Here is a 23,500-nt window from a genome sequence, read left to right as displayed (position 1 = left end):
TGCATACAAACACTCATTTAATTTATGAATGTGAAAAAACAGTTTATGGACGAAGGCATTACCCCTCCCTTTATCCTGCATGTATGATGTGTTCATGTTTATTTATGTCATTGTAAGCAAATACATAATAAACTATAGTACATTAATACCAACATTAAGATATTTATAACTGGGAATAATCATAAACAATTCTTAATCTTATTTCTCGTATTCATTTGAATCCGGTGGATAGTAACCGGTTCTCATGAATACGAAAAAACTATGTCTAGCATCGTATTATATCCAGTTTTCTACGAATATAGAAATGTACAATCATAAGATTAAAACCAGTTTTTTTAGCCGGTGCCTCCGGCACCTCGGGGCTAAAAAAACTAGTTTTAATCTTATAATTGTACATTCTATATCCGCGGAAAGCCGTTTATAATACGATACGAGAAATAACTATTATAATTTTATTAAACATAATATTACTGTTAGATTAAAGAAATTGTCTGTCAGTCAGTCCGTATCGCTTTTGAGAAAATATGATTTCTCGGCTGATATTTAAGATAGACTTCTGACTTCAGGTGAAGAATCCTATACTAATGAGCATCAAGAATATAATTTACTTGGTCCGCTGGTCTATCAGTCATGCTTCAAAAATACAAATATTTAAACATATGGAAGAATTAGGTTTCGTCATTATTCTTAATCAAATATGTTCTTGATCTATGATTGACCACTAAGCATGTGATTTTTAATTTACTTTTTCCGTCAATTCATGATTTTTTGTGTTTCCATTTCGGTTGTTTTCATCCTTTCTATAAAATGAATAGTTTTCAAGTAGACTAAGAAAATACTAAAAATAACTGCTAGTGCTTTTGATTTAAAACAAGAAGAAAGGATATTATTGGAAAACGATAATATTTCTAAGATCAAGAAATATTTTAAGCAACAAAATATAAAAAAAATGTACGCACCTTCAAAAGTTCGTAATCCATAATGCTTTTCTTATAGAAAAGATGAAGATTGTTCACTAATTGAAGTAAATGCAAGTGCTAAACAGAAATAAAATTATTATTTCAATGTTATTATTATATTTGTTAATTCTACGCTTGCGTCCCTAGCATCTTCTTAAGAACTGCATGACCGTGACTTGTATAAGGATTCTATGAGCATTCAATGGGTTCGGTGGTTAGCATTATCTTAACTGACAGACTAAATAAAACTTATTACTTTATATTGTAGGATAAAAAACGTCAAATCCTAAATTACAATTATATCTTTTTTTATTTCTAGAGCTGAGAAGGAGTGGGGAGATGGTATCCGTGGTCTGGCCCTCTCTGCTGCTAGATTCTCATTGCTAAGGTAATAAATGATAAGACCTTCTTAGAAGGGACAGGTAGCTAATTTTACACTAATTGTCCAGATATTAAATGAATCCATTATGACTTACAGTGTTCTTGTGAATGTACAGGGCCTTTCATGAGATTTGGACTTTTTACAAAACTTAATTATGGATACAAAAATCCACTAGTAATAACAAAAAAAATCTGCCAAAATGTCTTCAACTACATAACACTTTTTTAAATCATCTAAAATGTCGAAGAAAAAACGATTTTAATTAAATGATTTTAAAAAGACTGCTTCGCCGGCCCCTTGCCTTTAACACCAGATATTAAACTAAAATTTAAGACTGGAGTGGGGTTCCCCTCACCCTGCGGGGTTACCCAGTACCCAATTTAATCTAAGCTAAACTGCCTTAAAATAATAAACAAACCAAGTAAAAACTACCCCTCCCCTCTTATTTCAATTTTTTACAAAAATAAGAGGGGGGGTTTCAGAGCTCAACTAGAACTTTAAGGGAAAATCAACATACCTTAATCCAGCTATAGTAAGTTTTGTTGAATTTCTTGTTAAAAATACCTGTTACCACTCGTTAATACATTCGATTAGAATTTATTCTTTATCTGAGGTCAATTTTAGTATTTTTATTCTTTTTTTATGATGTATACCTATAATTAAAACAATTTAAAACGACTGCTTTTGTTTGTACTATACCTAGTTCTTATCTAAGAATTATAAGGATTTTCAAAAAATGCTTGGGTTGTATTTTTTTTTATGGAAAAATTCCAGTTTTATAAAAGTTTTTAATATCTTAATTAACGTATTATTGTAAAATATTTTATCTCAAAATAAATGAACTAATTAAAAAATATTAAACAAGGATGACAACATCAATAAAAAAAAGCTCTGAACGGTAGGACACATGAACATTGACACTAAAAAGCAGTAAAATAAATGTAGAAAATAAATATTTTTGTAGGTGAATTTGTTACATTTTTTAGGACTTGATTATACAGATTATCACATTGTACCTAGTTGTACTAGGAATCATTATTACAAAAAAAAACAGATAAATAGGATAATTATATCAGAAAAAAATGTTGTTAAAAAGTTAAAAATCAGCATGTTTTAAATCGACGTACGGACTTTCTTTAAATATTTTATAAAGTTACTACGCTTCAATAAATCGTACTTACTGAATCATCATGCTAAGGTTAAAATCGATAGGTCAATTTAAACAAGTCTAAATTAACGAAAAGGGCGGACGCACGGGCCGACCCCAATTATAGAAAAGCTTCGTTTTAAAAAAAGATTATAAAAGTATACACAAGCTCCTTTCATAATTTCTGTATTCATACTTTTTTTTGATGAAAATTAAAAGTTTTGAAAAACAAATATACTATTTATAGAATTTTTAATTAAATTTTATGGTAATTTATTTTCATCTCAAAACTATCGCTAAAGAAAATAATTAAATTTTGAATTTTTAACAAATTTTAAGATATTGGATTTTTTATATTTTTATTGATTATTCTAAAATGTGGATTGTGGAACTATGAGAAGGTGATAGGTTCGAATATCAGCCCAAATCTTATCATATTCAATGGTATAAAGAAAGAACTTATTTGTTGAAGACAATTTATAAAAAAAATTAAATGCAGAATTAAACATCTCTGAACAAAGATCGTACAATTAAATGGGTCTGTTAATGCTGGGATAAATAATAAAGTCTAGTCATGAGATTAAATAAAATGCATTGACTAACATACTAAAACTTTTGAAAAGCTCTGTTTGAAATGAGTACAATTGTTCTAGTTTTGTAGGCTATTAAGCAGGGTTCTTAGGGATAAGACAATGGGCGATTCATTCAAATACATCACCAATGCAATGATGATGAACAAAATTACCCCTTGGTTGAAAAGTTTGGACTAGTTTGTTACCAATTAAATTCAAATTTCCATAAAATGCTTAAAGTTTTTGAGCACAGAATAATATAATAGAAGGGCTATAGAACTTTGGACACAAATGTAATTTCCAGTCCAATGTCCCCTCCCTCAATGGTGGTCAGATATCTAAATTGTGTTAGTTACACAAGAAAAGTTTTAGACAAAAGTTAAAGATGTCAAATCATGAAGAGATAAATATTATGAAGAAAAACAATTTTTTCTTCAACTTTTCTGGCACTCATTATTAGCCATGATTAAGAAAAAATTAAGGGGGCGGGTGTGACACTTATTGAAACCAACTCTAAAAGTAAATGAAAACTCGACTTAAATAAAGAGTTACAGCACTGAAATTTGGCATGGTAGTTGCTTTAATGTGTACTGTAAAGAAACGACGGCGAATCCGCCACTCTTGCCGAAAACCGCCAAAATCATGCCAAATTTTAATGCTGAAACTCTTTTTTTAGTTGAGTTCCTTTGACTTTTGGTTTCAAAAAATGTCACACTCGCCTTCCCCCTTTGTTTTTTACTTGATATTTAAATGTAGGAAAATATAGGGGACAAATAATTTTTCTTGGAAAAAATGTCACTTTCTCTGAATTACGAGGACATTTTGTCTTCTTGTGACACATTTTATAGATTTTGTGGCCATTCTTACTAATCAAATCACCGGGACACACATAGAAATTCACAAAAACTTATTTATTTTGGATTATTATTTACTCAATAAGCCTTCATATTTTCCATAAGTTTAAAAACAGATTTACATTCAATTACATGAAGACAAACTTAAAAAAAGATTTTAAACAGGCAAACAAGTCAGAGGCAAAATATTTTTATGTCACTGGTATATAACCCCTTTCTGTGAAAATTTTTGTAGTTTTCAGCAAGTCATGTCCAATACTGTGTTAAAAGATACAGGGATATGGTAATGGACGAGGAATTATTATTAATTATTTCCAATACTAGAGAATAGAACAAATAAGAGGGAGCGGGGGAGTTTTAGTGTTTTTGGGGTGTTTTTCTCTTCACTATTCCAGAGAAGGAATGTGCCTAAATTAAATTTTTAATTCATTGATCCCTATATTTTAAAACATTAGACAAGATTAAATTTCAATTATTTAATCTAGATTGGAAGATGGCCCCCCGCACACCAAGAACTGGCGGCCCCAGATCCTGATCCTGGCCAAGCTGGACGACAAGTTGAACGTGAAGCACAAGCGCCTGTTCACCCTGGCCTCTCAACTCAAGGCTGGCAAGGGTCTCACTATCGGCTGCAATGTTGTCAAGGGAGAGTTTGGTAAGTTTTTATTTTTAGAAGCGCAGCTATTCTATAATCAGGCATTCCTTACGTATGATTGATTTACATCGGGGATTTTAAGGGAAAAGACAATAGATGATGAATTATATACATCCCAAACTATGATAAACAAAATTACCCTATGAATTATAATCATTGATTAAAAAGTGTGGACTGATAGTTCTAAACAACCACTCAAAATATAAAGAAGTACCCAAGTTTTTAGGCCAACTAATGAGATATCGTGTCCATTGTCCCTTCCCTCCCGGATTATTTTTTATAAATCACACCCTTAGTACCTTTATGTAAGAAAATTTGCACCTTTTGGCTTATATAAGACCATCTTTTCCGCCTTCCACCTCTCCTTACTTAATATAATTAAATGAATAATTATGATATTGCTAATAATATTTTACCAATATATTCATAATTCATGCTTTTATGCACTAATCTTATTTTACACTCAATAGTTTTAGAATATCATGCATAAGATTATGGATAAATTTTCTATTGACATTTCATTGCAATGGCCTAGCACTTTTTTTTAGTTTAATCTGCAATGAAAATTGTGTATTGCTAAAAAAATTAAAATTCTAATTGCAGTTGTTCAATGCCTTTATAGAAAGGATATATTAATTGGATCTTACAACATGTTCTTTTCATGTTCTCTAATAATGAGAAACTTGCAGCGGGCTAACATAACGATTCATTTTTCCCATCCCCTTTTCTCCATGCCCTCCCCTAGTACTGGATGAACGAACTGATCAATAAACATGTTCCATGTTAGCACGCTAGCACGACCATTTTTCCTATGTCATAAGTTACACGTATATTCTACATCCATTTTTAACTTTTTAGTGTGGTGGTTTAAGAAAAAATGCCTTTTTCACTTATGCATTCTATTTCACAATAAACAAAGGTAATTATATCTAAAGACTAGCCCAAATTGTTGAGGCAAAACAGTTTAACTTGAATTGCAACATCCCTTTGCAGAAAATTAATCATATTATATATTTGATACCATCTGTACCAGGGAGGATGGGGACATTGGGCTGTTTATTACAATACTAGTCCCCAAAGTTTTATAATAACCTTTATCTATTCATTGGCTTTACAACTTTGGGGACTTTAATTGATTTTAATAGGTTTGTTCATTAAGTTGAGTGTCCAAAGGTTTCAACCACTAATTGAAATCTACAGAAGTGATTATTTTTGTGTTCATGATTATGGATGTAAATCAATTTATCGTCCATTGTCTTATCCTTGCATCTATCCACATAGAGATTATCAAATTAATTTCTGATGTATTCTATGGCATATATTCTTTCATACAAATGGATTTGGATATGTTATTACTTGGATCTTACACAAGATTTTCATGTTTTCTAATAAAGTGAAACACGCAGCAGGCTAACGTAACGATTTCCTTTTTCATTCCCTTTACCCCATCCTACTGGATGATCTAACTGATCAATAAATAACAGGGTAATTCAGAACTTAAATTGGCGACAATTTTTCTACTGTCATAATATCTTATTCTACATCCATTTCATACAAATATGTATTCTCAGTGCAATTGTTAAAAAATAATAGAAAATATTAAAAATAAAAAAAGAATAGGTTTAATTATAAGTAAAAAATGTTTGTCCTTATTGGGTATTTAGCTTTGCTACAAATTCACAATTACTCTGCATATATTTTGCGCAAAATTTTCCAATTTTAAGTCCTTTTTGATGTATGGATGTATGTATATAGTGTTGGCTCGGCCCTGGTGTAAAATTTTCTATCAAAATTGTCAACTTTTCCTCAAGGTTAAAGCGATGAAAAGATTTTGCATAATTTGATACAAGTTTTCCACTCTCCTGTAAATAGATTTAATATATTGGGATAAAATGTTCATAGAATTATTGTCCCTTTCTTTGATTTAAAGAATTTCTATTGGTTAAAGGGATCAGGTTGTATGTTAAAATGCCTTGTTGTCATTGGATAATATTTGACCAATAAAATTGTTGCATATTTCAAACTTAAATAGAAAAAATTAAGGTTTGTTAAATACATCCATGCATTTCACATCTAATGCTAGAGTAAAATATTTTAATATTTGTTGCTGAATGAATTTATCAATTTGATTATTCTGGTTTTGAGAAAGATAATATTTTAAAAGGTATTCATAAAATTCTTTTTCTGGGTTTAAGTTCCATTTATATGAACAAGTACGAATATGAGAGGACTACAGGTCATGTCCGAATACAAAAACCTGACTTTTATATAATGCCTTCTGAAAAGTTACCATTCTTTGCTTAAATTTTAAATGTGCTTTACTGGAGGCATGATACGTAACTTTGGACTTTATATTTAGAGGGTGGGATCAAGTCAAGCAGAGTGTGCCAAACACAACAAGTAAAGTATAGTGTGCCAATATTTTATCAAGTAAAGCATAGTATGCCAATATTCCCCCAAGTAACGCATAGTATACAAACATTTCATAGTATGCCAATATTTTATCAAACAAAGCAGCATGTCTAAGAAAAAAGAAAAGAAGAAGATAAGGGTGTCATTTTTTTATCATGTGGTCAGGTTTCTTTACTTGAAGATGAACCAATGCTGGAGTCTTCTAATGAATATTCCATACACCATGACTTTCGCTTTAATTTTAAATGTTATTAAACTTCATTGCGTCAAGCCATGACACAGCTTTTTAGAAAAATTTTAATATATTTAACAATTATATAGATTAATGAAATATATATTTTCAACTAGCGGATACGCCCCTAACATATAGGTGCTCTGTATTCAAAAGGGTAGAGAAAGAAAGAAAAACTGCCTAAAACCATCCCATGACGTAAATTTAATAAGTAAATAGCTTAAAACAATCCTGGTAAAGTTTCCATAAAATCATCAAAATCTCAAGCTATAGACAAAAAACTGACTACTTTATATATTAGGAAGTAGTGTCTACGCACCTAGCATCTAGGCGCTCTGTACTCAACAGGGCAGAAAGGGGCTAGAAAAATGGCCCAACACCATCCCAAGTCTTAAAACTGAAAATAGAATAGCCTAAAACTATCAGAGGACGTGAAGCTGTAAAGCTTACCTAGAATCGGTTCAGTGGTTATTTAAATCCAAATATTCAGACAAAAAAATGACTACTTTATATAAAAGAATAGTTATGGAGTAAAAATAAAACCTTATATAAATGTTTGAGCTGGGAAAGATAAATATCAATGAAGTTTTTACATTCCTTGTGCATAAATATGATAATAGTATTAGGAGATGTAATAAATCAACATACAGTGGTCCCACTCAGTCAGGGAGGGGACATTGGGCTGTTTATTACACTAGTCCCCATAGTTGTACAATAACGTTTTCATATTCGTTGGCTTAACATCTTTGGGGACTTTAATTAGATTTTGATTTGTTGGTGTTGAAGTGAGTGTTTAAGTTGAGTGTCCAAACGTTTCAACCACTACTTGTAATCTACTGAAGGGGTAATTTGTGTATCGACACTGGGGATGTCCATCAATTTATCGGCCATTGTCCTATCCCTTTACATCCCTGGGCCCCACTACATTATTTCATACCCATAAATATATCTATCTTTCTTTTCTTATGCATCAATGTGGTTTTAACTCTCACTTAGGTTTAAACGGAATTAAATGGTTTAATTAGGCCATAAATATGTTACAATTGTTTATTTGTATTAGTTTTTTTAAAATAGTACATTATGCTTTTATATCAACACGTTTCCTCATTCGTTGGCTTCAAAACTTTATAGATTTAGATAAAATCTTGATTTGTTCGTTTAAAAAAAAAAATGGCCACACCAATAATTTAAATCTACAGATGAGATAATTTTGTTTATGATAATTAGGAGGTATGTATTGTCCATTGCCGTATCCCTTATGACCGCTGGTTAAGGACCGTCATGAAGCACTATTAGTTGGCGTATTAATATTCTTCTTTTGTTAAATGTAATTTAAATATTCTTCAGTTATTATTGCTTTACTTTCAAAGTTAACTTTTATATCATGAAATTTTTTTTTAAAATCCTATGCTTTTCTTGCCTCTTATTTCCCGGGCGAAATTTTAATTTTACTACAAATTTTTTTGTGGCTGTAAAAAATGCGCGAAATATTTGGCGCCAACAGAGGAACACCATTTGGATTGGAGTGGTTAGAACTGTGTTTTGACTTGATGCAGCTCTGTAATTGCTTATTATTATTCTGTGCACGCTTTATATGCATCCATACATAGTGCTAAATCCAGGGATATAAAGGGATAAGACAAGGGGCAATATATTGATGTATATCCCCAATGATGATACACAAAATTAACCCTTATTTAGATTAAAATTGGTAGTTGAAACGTTTACTAAATGAACAAACTAACTAATAATAATTCAATAAAAGTCCCCTAGGTTGTTAAGCCAATGAACAAGAAAACGTTTTTATAAGACTTTGGGGACTAGTGTATTCAACAGCCCAATGTCCCCTTCCTCCCTGGCTAAATCGGGAATAAAGAGTTAAATGACGTGTGTGGTTTTTTTTAGTTATTTTGTCAATAATAAAAATGGAACAAAATTGCTTTATTTACAAGTGGATGCTTGGTTTTGGGTTAGGATAAATAAAGTTTAGGCAAGCCCTGTAAGGCAATAGCTCTTGTCAGGGGCTAAATAGGAGGGGTAAGGGGAAGGGGTGTTAGCAAAATATATTTGAACTTTTTTGAAAATTTTTATAATTAAAGATAAAAAATAAGTAAATAGGTATGAGAGATGCATTGCCTTTCCTTATTTCTCAAATACACAAACAAAGATACATTCCTCAAACTTGGTATGTTTCTCATTTTGAAAGCGGCAAAACTTCTATACAATTCTCTTTAAAAAATGGACTGCAATTTGTGCATTCGTTTTTAGTTAATTGCATAATGTGCATCCAATTGATGATAAACAAAACTACCTCTTTAGTAAATCAAAACTGCTGATTGAAAAGTTTGGATACTGCTAATTTGAACCAAGTCCCTACACTTTTGAGCCAACGAATAAAAGAATAATAACTTTGGGTAACTTTAATGTCTCTTCCCTTCTTAAAAATTACAAATATATATATATATTTGATATATTTTTGATTGGATTGATATTCACCGCATAAATTCTGGATTAAATCCTCCATGTCTTTTACAATAATAGAGTCTCACTGTGTTTGTGTGTGTGTGAGTTCTCACTGTGTTTGTGTGTGTGTGAGTGTGTGTGTGTATAGTTTGTCAGAAAGTTAGAATTAATATTTCAGAGTTGCTATATGTGTCTTATAATTGAATAAATTCAAATTTCTTGACACGTTTTAATAGAATAACTTAGTTTCAGTCATCGAATTGTCTAAGTCTAACTTATAAGATTGTTAGTATCTCTATACATGATTTTTCAGTATGGCTGAAAACCGGTTCTAATCCAGCAGCGGATATAAATTTGCTTCGAAGTCATACTGGAAAAGTCTTTCTCCAAATAAATTAACCTGTTATAAGTCTCAAAATCATAAAGAAATATCCCACCCTCTAATAAAAAAGACAACTTTTTTATCATTATTATTATTTTGTCGCAATAGGGATATTTTTTTTAAAAATCAATTATGCTTTTATTTATTTTGATTATTTTATCCTTGGCCCTATTTGTCAAGAAATTCAGAGATCTAAGGGATAAGACAGTGATGTACATCCCCAATGATGATACTAAAAATTACCCCTTCTGTAGATTACAATAAGTGGTTGAAACGTTTGGACACTTAATTTAATGAACCAACCAATCAAACTTTAATAACAGTCCCCTAAGTTGTTGAGCCATCGAATAAGCAAAACTTTATTATAGAAGTTTTATAGTCATTGAAAAAAAAATTAAACACTATGCTTTAGTCAAGTTGTTACTAATTAAAACATTTTTTACTATAAGAGATATCTGAATTGATTTAGTATTAAAATTTCGATGTTCAGCTGGCCGCAATTCGTTTGGTTAAGGGCTGTTAAAGAATTAGAGTTATTCTGCAAATTCCTACAATTATCCTGCTTACATTTGCTGATATTTTTTAATGAAACAAGCCTTGAAAATTATAATAGGTACATTAAAAGTTGCATTGTTAATAATGTAAATAAAATCATAACGATATAGGTTAGTTTAGTTAGAGTAGGGGGAATGCCTTGGCCCATAAACAGGCGCAACTCATTACCATGCACAGTTAGGACTTCTCAGACAAAAGTCATTCAATAAAAGGGATGGTTGTCTGTTGGATGTTACTTAACCTAATATCCACCAGTGGTGCGTTAGTATTGCATCCCGTTACAAGCAGATGATGCCCTTGGGTTCTCTAGATGTTCACTTGAAATCGAAGAAAATTCCTGCCCTAATTAGGTAATAAGGTAATGAAGGTGCTTGTGATTCCTGTAACAACTAAAACTAAATACATATTTATTTTAGGTAAGATGTACGGAGAGGCTCAGGCAGCTAGGCTAAGTTTGAAACAGGTATATCACTATTTTGAGCAATGTTTTATTCATACTATGTTTCAATATGCAAAATTTGTTTGGAATGTTAATCATCATCTCACCCAATTACGAGAAATCTAACTTCCTTCACACCCGTGTCAAAATACTTTTTTTCATTTATTGTCAAAATGTCTTATGGGTAAAAAAGTTATCTACTCGTTTAATATAATTTTGATAGCTAATAGATTAATATTACGATAGCAATGTATTGTCCTGGTCCAATAGTACATATTGGATTTCCAAATTATTTTAACAAGAATTAGGTAATTGCTTTTTGTACGAAACAAAGAGATTCTAAAAACCAAATATTAATTAAAATATTTGTTATTTTTTGGATTTTTTGAAGATAGGTATTAATTTCAGAATCATTAAGTTAATTGCCCTTGTCCTTCTTAAACTTAAAGTACAAAATCGGTCTATTGGGTAACTATAATCTTATTTTTGTGCTTCTAGGTGATCAACACAGAACAAGTAAAAGGATTTCCAGAGGTTGTTGTAACTGAGGATATTAGCGAAGGAATTTCTCATCTGTAAGTATATATATCTTAAGAAGCACAGCTACTCTATAAATAGCATCTGTCCGTCTGTCCGTACACAAACATAAACGTTATCTTGCACTATATTTCTGCATGAGTATGTTAAAAAGAGGGAGGTCATTTTCTAGTAAATCCCGTAAAGGTGTGTGTTACAAGGCCTAAAAATAGTAGTAGAACGATAAGGTGCTCTATATATTTGTATTCCCTATTGAATAGAACAATAGGGAAGAATTTTTTTTATTTTTTTTTGATAACCGTACCTGGAATATCTTTAAAAAATAAGAAATTTCTATTAAACGCTTTGTTTGGCTCAAACTGACAAAAATTTAAAAAAAAATATAATTATAATAAATCAACCTGTAAAGAATGGATTCTTCCTTTGTTTAATGGTATAGATTGTTCTTAACCTTTACCTTGTACCTAAAGAAAACATTATTATTATAATTATATTTTTTTTAATTTTTGTCAGTTTGAGCCAAACAAAGCGTTTGATAGAAATTTCGTATTTTTTAAAGATATTCCAGGTACGGTTATCAAAAAAAAAAAAAAATTTCCCTATTGTTCTATTCAATAGGGAATACAAATATATAGAGCACCTTATCGTTCTTCTACTATTTTTAGGCCTTATAACACACACCTTTACGGGATTTACTAGAAAATGACCTCCCTCTTTGTTTTAGTAAGACCCTAGTTATTTTTTATTCTTTCTTTACAACAATTTACTGTTCTTTTTATTAAAAAATCATTCTATCCTTCTTTTGTATAGTAACTTAATATTTTAAGCAACTATAGTTATGACGCTAGTGCTGCTAAGTTGCTGTCTAAATTAGGTCTTTTAGATTTATTTCTTAAAAATGTACAGATATATATCGTCTTAGGAAAAATTATTTTGCCCTACACTTTCATAAGAGGTTCTGATGATAATTACAGATTATTCTTATATTAACATATCTATAATACAAAGTAGCTTGATGTCTGTCCGTCTGTCCCTTAAGATTTCGGTAACCACTGAACCGATCGGATTCTACTCTTCAGGGTATATACCTATTGTTCCTGTGGTGGTTTTGAGCTACTTTCTTGGGGGGTGGTACACCCATAACCCCCCAAAAAACAAAAACAAAAAAAACCATTTTTTTGTAAGAAATATCCTTGGTCCTTTGTAGAAGATTCCCTTTGTGGAAGATTTCCGTTGTAGAAGATTTCCTTTGTGGAATATTTCCTTTGTAGAAGATTTCCTTGGTCCTTACAAATTTCACCTTACACTTTTTTTACCATCTCTTGTGGCAAAGCCCCTAGAGGCTGGGGGCGAAGCCGCTTGTAAAGTAATAAAATAATGTTTCTCAATTGCAAATTTGAATTTGAGATGATTGTACACACTGTACAAGTGTCAATAATAAGTTTATGGGTTGTAAACTATAAATACTGATGCCACTTTTGTTTTAAATTACTTTGCACACGAAATATCTGTACAACAAGGACAATTACGATTACTAACAGCGCAACTATATCCAGCAATTAATATTTATTATAGTAATATCATAGCAAACTGTAATGTAGTGTAAAATAGAAAATCTTTATACATGGTTTTAATAATAGCCAACTGTGTCTTATGGAAAAAGTTGCAATCTTATATTCAGAAAAAGAATCTATTCTTAATAAACGCAATGAAATTTTCTTCAAATGCATCCACAGAAAATACCATCTTCTGAAGAAACTGAAGAATATAGCTGTTCAAAATAAGCATTTAAAAAAATTCATATTTTGATAAATCTCCAAAAACATTTTGAAAAAATCCTCCAATTTATTTTGTAAAAATCATTAGTATCTCTCAAAAAAATGCTAAAGCATAAATAAGATTGAATAAAAAAATAGTGTTACCTTACCTATAATGTTTGCAAATATGCATAATCTAGATTAAGTTTTTCTTATTTGTGGTGGTGAATGACGGACGGACATACCAAAGTTAAAGAGTAGCTACGCTACTAAAAATAATCACCTGCCTCGTTAGTTATAATTCTAGGCAAGTTCTATTTTTAACTTTAGGTCAATTCCATTTCTCATCCAGGTTTTATTCATAAAAATTAGACAATCTAAATCCAGGACAATAGACGTAAAATTGGCGATAACTCCCACGTTATGATAAACAAAATTACCTCTTATGTTTATTACTTTAGTCCAGGGTAGGTAAGGTTATATTGGGTACTTGATAGCCCGCAGGGTTAGGATACCGCAGTTACATACCTCGCATGGGTCAGGCATAGAGGAAAAAGTAACCATCCACATATTTTCAATTTTTTCAAAACTGTGACAAGAGGGGTTTTCAGGGCTCGACAATTACATTGAGGGAAGGCACTTTTAAAGATAATAGCATGCTAAAAGTGAATAAAATAGTTAACAAAATGTTTATTTTTTTTAGGATTCAGACTAGCGGTCTTGGAGGTATGAAGCCCAACACAGTAATTGTCGGCTGGCCAAACTCGTGGAGAAAGAAGGAGGAGAATGGTACCCAAGTTTTTGTAAACTCTATCAGGTATGGGCTTGGATGTCAGCGATCTGAAGGGATAAGACAACGGACGGTAAATGGATATACATTCCCAATGATGACAAACAAATTCCCCCATCTTTAGATAGTTATTATTAAGTAAAAAGTTTGAACACTATTTTTTTGGAATCTAATCATCTGATCAAATTCAATAAAAAAGTTTTTGTGCTAAAGAATAAGATTTTTTTGTTATAAAACTTTGGGTACCAGTGTAATTTACAGTTTGATGTCCCCTCCCTCCTCGGTTGGATATAGTGTACTAGTTACTTCCTTCCTAGCTTCTAGGGGAGTGGGAGGTCAGGAAAATAACCTAAAACCACCTTATAAAGACATTTTTAAGACTAGCAATTTCTTTAAGATCTTTAAGACAAGTGTTTATTTTTGAATGCTATAAGTATTGATTTAAGCATCAAATCCATTAATAAGTTTTGTAGTAATCATTGTATTGTTTAAAAATGCAGGGCTAGGCTCTTAGAAGATAAATTAATGCCCCGACTACTTTTCGGTAAGAAACATAGGAAGCAATAATAATCTTCCATTGTCTTATCCTCCATAGTTCTAAATATATTTTGTATTCGTGTGAACATTTCTGTATTGGAAATTGGTTTCCTTGACAATAGATTTATTATAAACATAGATTGATGTTTAATGACTAACAAAGTTAAAGTACACATCTACAAAAAGATCTATTTTTCCTTTTATGTTCGTTATTTCAATTTCATAAGCCTATGACGATTTTAAAGGATTTTCTTACAAAAGGGGTGATTGAGAATAGGCCCAAGGGTCACTAAAATCATCACAGGAAAAACATATCACACATCAAAACTTTTAGTAAATTGATAAAAGGCAAATTGAGGTGTAGACTTAGATGCTTATTGTTCAGGGGGATTTTCCTTAAACCTTTAGCAGTCAACCTCTAAAAGCAGCTTAGTAAAAAAAACATTTATTACGTTGAGGACAGATGAACAGACAAAAAAACGGAAAAACAATGAAATTTAATTAGTAGTTTGTTTCTTAAAATAATAAAAAATAGCAAGCAGAACTTATCTCCTCTTGTGTTAGACATTCTAAAGAATTCTATTGTATTTAAGAAGTATCTAAGGGGATATCTGAAGAGATAAAATAGGACATATATACAATCTATCTGTGTACATCTGGGGACATTAATGTATCTGTTAAGTACATCAGGGGGGGTTGCTTTGATTTCATACAAATATTTGCAGACAAAGAAGGGTTCCTACCTTACAATACAAATCTTATTTTGTGCCTAAAGAAATCAATTGTAATAAGTCAAAAATTACCTATTTTACACAACCCCGGTTTTAATAATTTTCGGGATCTCAAAGATAACAAAAATGACAACATATATTATAACAAAGCTCAATAAATAAGATGAACAGACAAACGAACGTCAACAAATGTAGATGAACACCGCGTAAAACATTTTGCTGTACCTTTAGCTTTTATAATAGAAAATACTTTTTCTGGCTTAGCTTTTTGGTAATACTTTTTACTAACATAAAAGCAATTAATTATCTCATTAAAACTTGTATAGAGAATGCATTCAATATATAAAGATAGTAAATAGAAATCCCCCAACGAGAGTTGATGTAATATTGGAATAGTTATTTCTCGCATCATACTATAAACAGCTTTCCGCGGATATAAAATAGCACGGGCTTAAAAAAAATGGTTTTAATCTTATGATTGTACTGGATATGAAACGTTGCTAGACATAGTTTTTTGGTATGGCTAAGAACTGGTTCTAATCCACCGGATATTAATCAGTTATTTTAAAATCAAGTTTTTAATGCGCGCCCAAGAAAAAGATAATTAAACTAATCCTAAAACTTTTTTAGAGCTGCAGCTAACGGCAAGATGGCCCTGTTGGTCCCCAAAGGCGTGCAAAGATATCCCGATACTGGCGACTCTGTTAAGGTAAGACGACTTTAATATAATATAAAAAAATGGCGCGAAGTTTTAACTTGGAGGTTGGAGCTGGAGTATTTTAAACAAAATCAAATAAAATACGCGTAAAGTTAATGACTATGTTAAACATTCAAAATAATTGATGTAAAAAAGGATTTAAAAATATAAAATTTTCTAGAAATAAACTAAATATATGACGTGGATTTTTTATAGTATTTTATTCGTAAAACTTTGTAATCCCTATAGTGCAAAATATGTATTTTTAATGTTAAAATTTTCTTTATATAAGTTAAAAATACATTTCGAAAATAAAAAGAAATGGATAATTCCATGTAGTTTTGTTAATTTAAACATATAAGGCCAGAGATGGGGTTTTAAAAAAATGCCGCGTGTTTTCGACATTTTTTATACGTTGATTTATTGAACGAAGACGATAGGATTTCAACAGAGTATACTACTTAAGAATTCTAAATTTTAAAATTATTATTTTAGCCATTTGTATAATGTCTAATACAGCTCTAAAAAGATGTATTAATTAATATGCAGCAAAAATTGATTTAAGATAATTTGTTTTCTTTTATGAAGGCTGTACCAACAAAAGCGAAAAAATTAAATAAATAGTTGTATACTCTGTTTAGATTTCGCGAATGCCGCGCTTGTTCTACATGTCTAAAAAATGTCCAAAAGACGCGGCATTTTCTATAAAAACCCTATCTCAGTATTTTCTCCCGTCCAATGTACAGTGGGGCAAAGCAAGATTAAAGAATAATTTTGAGGGTTGCGGGCTAGGAACTTGGTTTTTGAATAATCAGTACAGACATAAATTAATAGCTAGTTCTCTTTTTGTTATGTCCCAGTGTTTTTTAGCCCAATTTTTAATTTATTAAAACCCAATAACATGCTATATAAAAAGCTTTTTAAGACATAACTTACAATTTTTTTCTAAAAATCTTTTTAAAAAGTTTAAGAATGAGTTTTTGACCCCATTATTGCTGTATAGAACCACCCTGAAAAAAAGGCCTATAAAAAGTTCAACCTTTTTGTTTACTCATCAGTGCTATGTCAAGAAGCTATTTGACTTTTGTATAATAAATGTTTAGTTTTTAAACCTACAGTTCTAATTTTTTCTCCTTTTGCATATATGCTTTATTCTTCTATTTGAATGAGGCATTACTTTACTATTTGCTTCACTCCTAAGCTCTGCCTAAATACCTATAGATACACTGTAAAGCATAAATCAATAGTTTTAGTCATTTGGAATAATTTTTTTACAGAAAACATCTCAGCTATTCCTTACAGGATTTTATGGCTGAAGAAATAACAATGCATTGGTTTTCTTGTAATTGATACTATCTGAAATTATAATCAATAGAATTTTCATTAAACCCAAAATTGCATTTAATTTTAATTTGTTTTACATAAAAGATTATAATTTGTTTTGAATCAAGCAAAAATTTCATACAACTATTCCTTCTACATAAAATGTTCCCATAAAATTAAGTTATTTATGTTTTTATTAGGAAGGTGGAAAGAAGTCACTAAAAGTAAGAAAACTACTAGTAGCTTCCTGTATTGTACTATCTCCCTTATTAACTAAAGTCTTAGGGGTTGGTTTTAACTTTCCTATAAATGAATAGTGCACTAATTTAAAAAAAAGGGTATAGAAACATAAATATCTGTTAAAACCCCCTTTTTAAACGTGCAAGATTGTTGTAAAGCTTAATATTGCTTGAATGTATTTTTTTCAGTTTCTTTTTTTATTACATTAAAAATACAGGGATTAGTTTGTACATTTTTAATTTGAATTAAATAATTTTCTTATTCAACAACAAAATTTGAGTATTATAACATAGCTACAAGTTTTGTGAGTGTTTTGTGTGATGATGCCTGAGTGTGTTTTTAGATTCATTTTTTTTGAGGACATTTCATGGAAAAGATCATTTTAATATTTTTTTTAATTGGATAGTTCACGAGTTAGGTTGACTTATTTTTATGTTTAATTCAGGGCAATATTGATATTTGGTGGATTGTTCACGATGGTGGTCTCCTTATGTTGCTCCCCTTCCTTCTGAAACAGCACAGGTACATTCATATTTTAACAGACATGGAATAAAAACTTTGGGTACTTATATTCAGCTTACACCCACAACGAAATTATTTAGGAAAAAATCACGAAACCTACACGTGAATTTCAGATGTCGTTGGGGGGCCAAATTTTTTAAAATCGGACTAAAAATATCAAGGATATCGGTTGTTAAGCAGTTACAAAACTGCTTAAAAGCAATCTGACCACATGTGCTTCATCATGATGGAATAGTAGACATGAAATTTTAGTCATCTATTTTGAATAGAAGCCTAGAAATCACGTTTCTCCCTAACAATTACACAGTCAAACATTTGGAATTATAGAGTAGCTTTGTTTTTTGTATAAATTCATGTAACTATTGTTTTGTTGTTATTTTTTTTGTGTAAGAAAATGTGGAAAGAAATATTAAGTATTCTGTAAGGTATGTTGTCTTCTACCAGCCGCCATGGGGTTTTTACTTCAAAATTGGATATAAGAAAATTGACTTAGTCTTCTTTTTTTCTAATGCTTAAAAGCTACCAATGCTGAGTTTAAACATATGAATTAGGGGGTAAGCTTAATTGTATCCAAGGCCTTGACAAATAATTTATAACCTTTAAGAATAAAAAATGTATTTTGCAGACAATCACGTATAAAGAACATTAAAACTTTTCATCACTAGAACAATATTTTTGTATTATAATAATAAAGATAAACAAAGTGTCATCGGCCAGGGAGTAAGGGAGGGGACAATGGATCGAATATTCAATTTTTAGGAGTCTTAGACTTTGGGGACTGGCTTAAAGGGAACATGCAAGAATTTAGCAGTTTCTAACCAATCTTGGGGACCAATTATGAATGACGTCACGCAAAATCATGCATAATCTCGCGGCAAACTAGCGCGTCAACAAAAAGATAAACAATAACAAGCAGACAGAATATTTTGATTTTGAAAATTATTTTATAAATTGAATCATTACATTTTTTATATCTAATTCTTGTTTAATGTTAATTCATTCCGATTAGTTCGTTGTAGAAAGAAATTATATTAAGATTATTAGTTATTATGAGCAAAGCTTTCCTATAATTAGGTCCCGCACATTTGTACGTCCGTAACGATTAGCTCTTTTCGTTACTTTAGACATGTTAGATGTTTCTTATTGATTTAATGTAAAGGCAAAAGTTTTTTGTCTTTAGCTTAATATTTCTGTAATTAATGATCCGATTAATTTCAAAATTTTAGGGAAAATTCACGAAGTCCTGAGTTGTTCAAGGTTTGTTTATCATTAAAATCTCAAGATGGTGTTATTTTATTTTTCTGTCCTGGATGCTAGGAGCGCAGCTACCAGTTATCCTAAGATATGTTACTTAAACCTTAAGATTTTTAAAATTAAGATGTACTTATGTTCTCAACTATTTTATTTATGTAGTATGAAATTTTGACGCAAGGTATCTCATTTTTATTTCGTTAAATGAAATAACTTGAGTTAAAAGTTCTGTAGGAAGGTAATTGTTTTAGTAAGTTTTGTAATATAATTATTTAAAGGCTTTTTCATGCCTAAGCTTTTTAATAAATACAATAAAAAAATTTGGGTAAAAGAAGTTGTAAAAGTAAAATGGTCTGTTTCCTTAATTTTCCGAAGTTTTAATAATAACAATTATGGAAACGAATTGGTAAGCAAGGGTTTTGATCTCTAGAATCAAAGGCTTGTGGTATAGCATCAGTTTAAGAATGGTGCATTTCAAATTAAAAACAATTCAAAAAGTCAAAAATTTCCACTAAAGGTTGCTATATTGCAAATACTTGTTTTATCTGGAAATATCTGGGTTTTCAACCTTAAAGGGTCACAACTATAAAATTGAATTAACTGCCCATTGTCCCCTCCCTTACTCCCTGGTCATCGGCCCTGAAGTTTTTTTTCTTATGGAACTCGTAAAGAGAGGGGATAATGGGCTATTAATTGCTCTAGTCCCTAAAGTTTTTCTTGTTCGTTGGCTCAACAACTTTGGAGATTTTAGTGAAATTTGATTGGTTGATTCATTTCAGTTGAGTGTTCAAACTTTTCAACCACAAATTGTAATCTACAGAAGGGGTATTTTTGTGTATCATCATTGGGGATATACACCAATTTATCGGTCATTGTCTTATCCCTTTAGATCCCTGTACGCAACAAATCAAAGGACTTTCAGTTAAAACTGATGCAATTTAAAGGGTCTTAGTTAAAAACCTGTTTTTGTTTGTAGGACCTGGAGAAAATGTAACTTGCGTATCTTCACAGTTGCCCAGGTTGAGGATAACTCTATCCAGATGAAGAAGGATTTGAAAACATTCTTGTATCAACTCAGGTAAGATTCACACATGTCCTGAAGTGGTTTTAGGCTATATTGTTTAATATAAAGTTTTTAGATTGTTTTAAGTTTTTTTTTTTGCTCTTACCTACACTTCAAATACAGAGCCTCTATATGTAAGAGGAGCAGCCACTGATATTAATAGTTCATTTAAAAAATTGATGTAGGTAAAGAAGAGAATACCCTTCTCCTAAGAGTATCAAATGTGATAATTGAGTAAAAAAATGATTATTGAACACTGTCAAACACTTTGATTAAGTCTAAAGTACATAAATAGTTAGTTCTTTTCTTCCCTAATTATCTAAACTAAACATGAAAATACATAAAAATTCCAAGACATACTCTCACCAGCTACATAAATCTTGTACAAAAACTTTTCTATTTGAATATTTAAACATGCATTGTCCAACCATGTGGAATATTGAAAAAATATTTTAGTTCAAGCCTTAGCATAATGCATAAGTACCAATTGAAATATTAAGAGAAACAAAAATGTTAAAAAAACATGTACTTTTAAATCTGAAAGAAATTTAAAAGCTAAACTATTCTACACTAGTATTATCTTAGGATTGCAAGAATCATCTTATTAATATGAAACTTGTTAAAAGCAAAGAACTATAAATTAATCTAAAACATTTCATATTTGTTATAATGAAAAGTAATTTAAAAATGTTAAGAAGTCTAAATATTCATGTGTCCTTTAGAATATTTGTAAATATTTTCAATATTAATATTTTGAATGATGAATAGTTGAATAGAGTGGGTGATGAATTGTCTACTGTAAAATTAAGTGACTATTCTTTCTGTATTCTTTCAAGTACATTTTTTCAAAAGATTTCTTAACAAAAACTCACTTTTACTGTAATAGGTAAGAACCATATTTTCATTTTTTGTATACAAATATTTCAAAAATATATCAGCCTTTTCAAACTATGCTATCCATCTCCTTTTTAGTAAATTAAGTATTTGTACTATTCTATGAAGAAAGCTACTTTTGTATTGTTTTAGAAGAATTTAGCTGGTTTTTATCATGAATATGACATATAATTTTGATAACTATGTTTACTGCTTTAGTACACAACAATTCCTTGATATCCATACTGTTAAATACTGAGAATATATCCCTGCTCGGAATTTGATAAATTATGGTTTATCTTCTCTTCACTCAGGACTCACCCTTCCAAACATATTTACACAGAAAAATAGTGTGTAGAATGTTTGGCAGGTACTTCCAAACCCATTTACAATATAGAATGCTAGAAATCATTTACACATAAAAACTACTAAAAAAATATTTATTGAAATGGAATAACCAATTATTATACCTTATAGTTTATGATTAAGATGTTTTCATGTATATTATTATTTTCTTAATCTGCCTAAGCTCTTACAATATTGTTCAATGACTCTGCTTAGCAAGAGCTCTTTTGGTGGGTTGAACCCCAATGTTTCAGATGCCAGATATACAAAGCAGGATATCTTGTGGTGGGCCTCATATCATAATTATCCACAACTCACATTAATCTGTTCATCAAATGAATCAGTAACTCAGTGATGATACAAATATTTCTCAATTATAACATTATAGATACTATAATTAAATTATATTATTATTAGAAAAAGATTCTTGATAAATCAATAAATGACATCAAATAACTGTTGTTTTTTATTTATTAAATAAAATCAATTATAAATCAAATAAAACATTATGTAAGAGTAAATTCATATTTACAGCCTTTAATGATATTTTGATTAAAAAAATAGATAAAATATGTGGAGTTTTTACGGTAACATTTTTGACAAAGATCATAAATTCTTTACAGAATAATATTGTTAAAAGATAATAGATTGTAAAGCAATCACGGTAGAAAAACACGGCCTGGACTGCTGAGCCAATATTTTCTGATTGATGGTTTTTACTATCAATATTCTTGCCAAACCAAATTTTACACCTCTTGGAATGTCTGTCCAGCATGGTTGCCAGTTGGCAGATATTATGTACTATTACAATCTAAAACAATGCATTTCTTTTATTAAAAAAATAATAAGTATAAAAGTTCCAATTTCAATATTTATTTAGTCTTTATGTATTAGTCCAGATATTTTGGACTTAATAGGATTTTTTTCAAGATTTCAAATGTATTTACCACGTCTTACTTTAATTTAGTTCTAAGTGTAGGTGATAGGACTTTATAATGTTTTATCTAATATTTGGTTATGAAAAGGATGTTAAATTAAATTCAGGCTTTGAATTAAAATAAAATCTTTCACTCAAAATAATTTTTAAATCCTAATATTTGAGTTTTGGTCACCATGAGCTGTATAATGTATATTTCTATTGTGAAAACATTTTACTACAATAGATTTTATATTTATTATGTAATACGCTTAAGAAAATGATGATCATAATCTTAAATGTTCATTTCTTTAACATAGACTACAAATACAAACAGGGAAAAACTTGGAATACATGTACAACACATCATATTATGATGTGTATAAGATATGAATAAGCAGGAATATTAGATTTAGATCTACATCCACACTTTTCTCATAATATTATTATGAAAGGATAATAAAATGTCTGCCTTTCCCAATAGCCACAATAAACCCACCAATATTACATTATCATGATTAATCTATAATCTGTGGCTGAGCCTTGTCCAAGGTCAGTTAAGTAAGATGTTTGCTAACCTAAACTTTTCCAAATTTTTTCCAATGTTTGACCAATCTTGCTCCCATCCCCTATTTATCCTCTTAGCCTTTTCTGGAAGAGCTCTTCATATATTTCTTTCATTATTTTGTTGACTTTTGATCCTTCATAACACATTTTTTTTTTTCTTGTTTAATACATCATTATTCCTATACCTTTTCTTCTTCAAGTTATACAGTACACAAAACACAATAGATTGTTTATTATGTTACTTTATGAAATACTAGCGGCTTCGCCCCTAGAGGCCTCTAGTGGCACTTGAGAGGGGG

The 23,500-nt window shown here is 30.3% G+C and overlaps 1 protein-coding gene across 15 annotated transcripts in view; it reads left to right on the top strand.

Moving 5' to 3' along the window:
* Positions 1-23,500, top strand: part of kcc (solute carrier family 12 member kcc) — a 221,266-nt gene that overhangs the window by 185,087 nt on the left and 12,679 nt on the right. For all 15 annotated transcript variants that reach the window (XM_080164712.1, XM_080164708.1, XM_080164711.1 and 12 more), the window contains 8 exons: positions 1,279-1,347; positions 4,400-4,569; positions 11,030-11,076; positions 11,551-11,627; positions 14,050-14,163; positions 16,035-16,113; positions 18,110-18,186; positions 20,414-20,515. In XM_080164712.1, the coding sequence (XP_080020838.1) occupies positions 1,279-1,347; positions 4,400-4,569; positions 11,030-11,076; positions 11,551-11,627; positions 14,050-14,163; positions 16,035-16,113; positions 18,110-18,186; positions 20,414-20,515 (735 nt within the window). The remainder of the gene's footprint in view (positions 1-1,278; positions 1,348-4,399; positions 4,570-11,029; positions 11,077-11,550; positions 11,628-14,049; positions 14,164-16,034; positions 16,114-18,109; positions 18,187-20,413; positions 20,516-23,500) is intronic.

This window comes from Acartia tonsa, chromosome 6, assembly GCF_053477335.1.
Source record: "Acartia tonsa isolate MP-2025a chromosome 6, ASM5347733v1, whole genome shotgun sequence".
Classification (NCBI taxonomy): Eukaryota; Metazoa; Arthropoda; class Copepoda; order Calanoida; family Acartiidae; genus Acartia; species Acartia tonsa.
The sequence above is the reverse complement of the archived record's forward strand: the minus strand, read 5'-3'. Positions and strand labels throughout refer to the sequence as shown.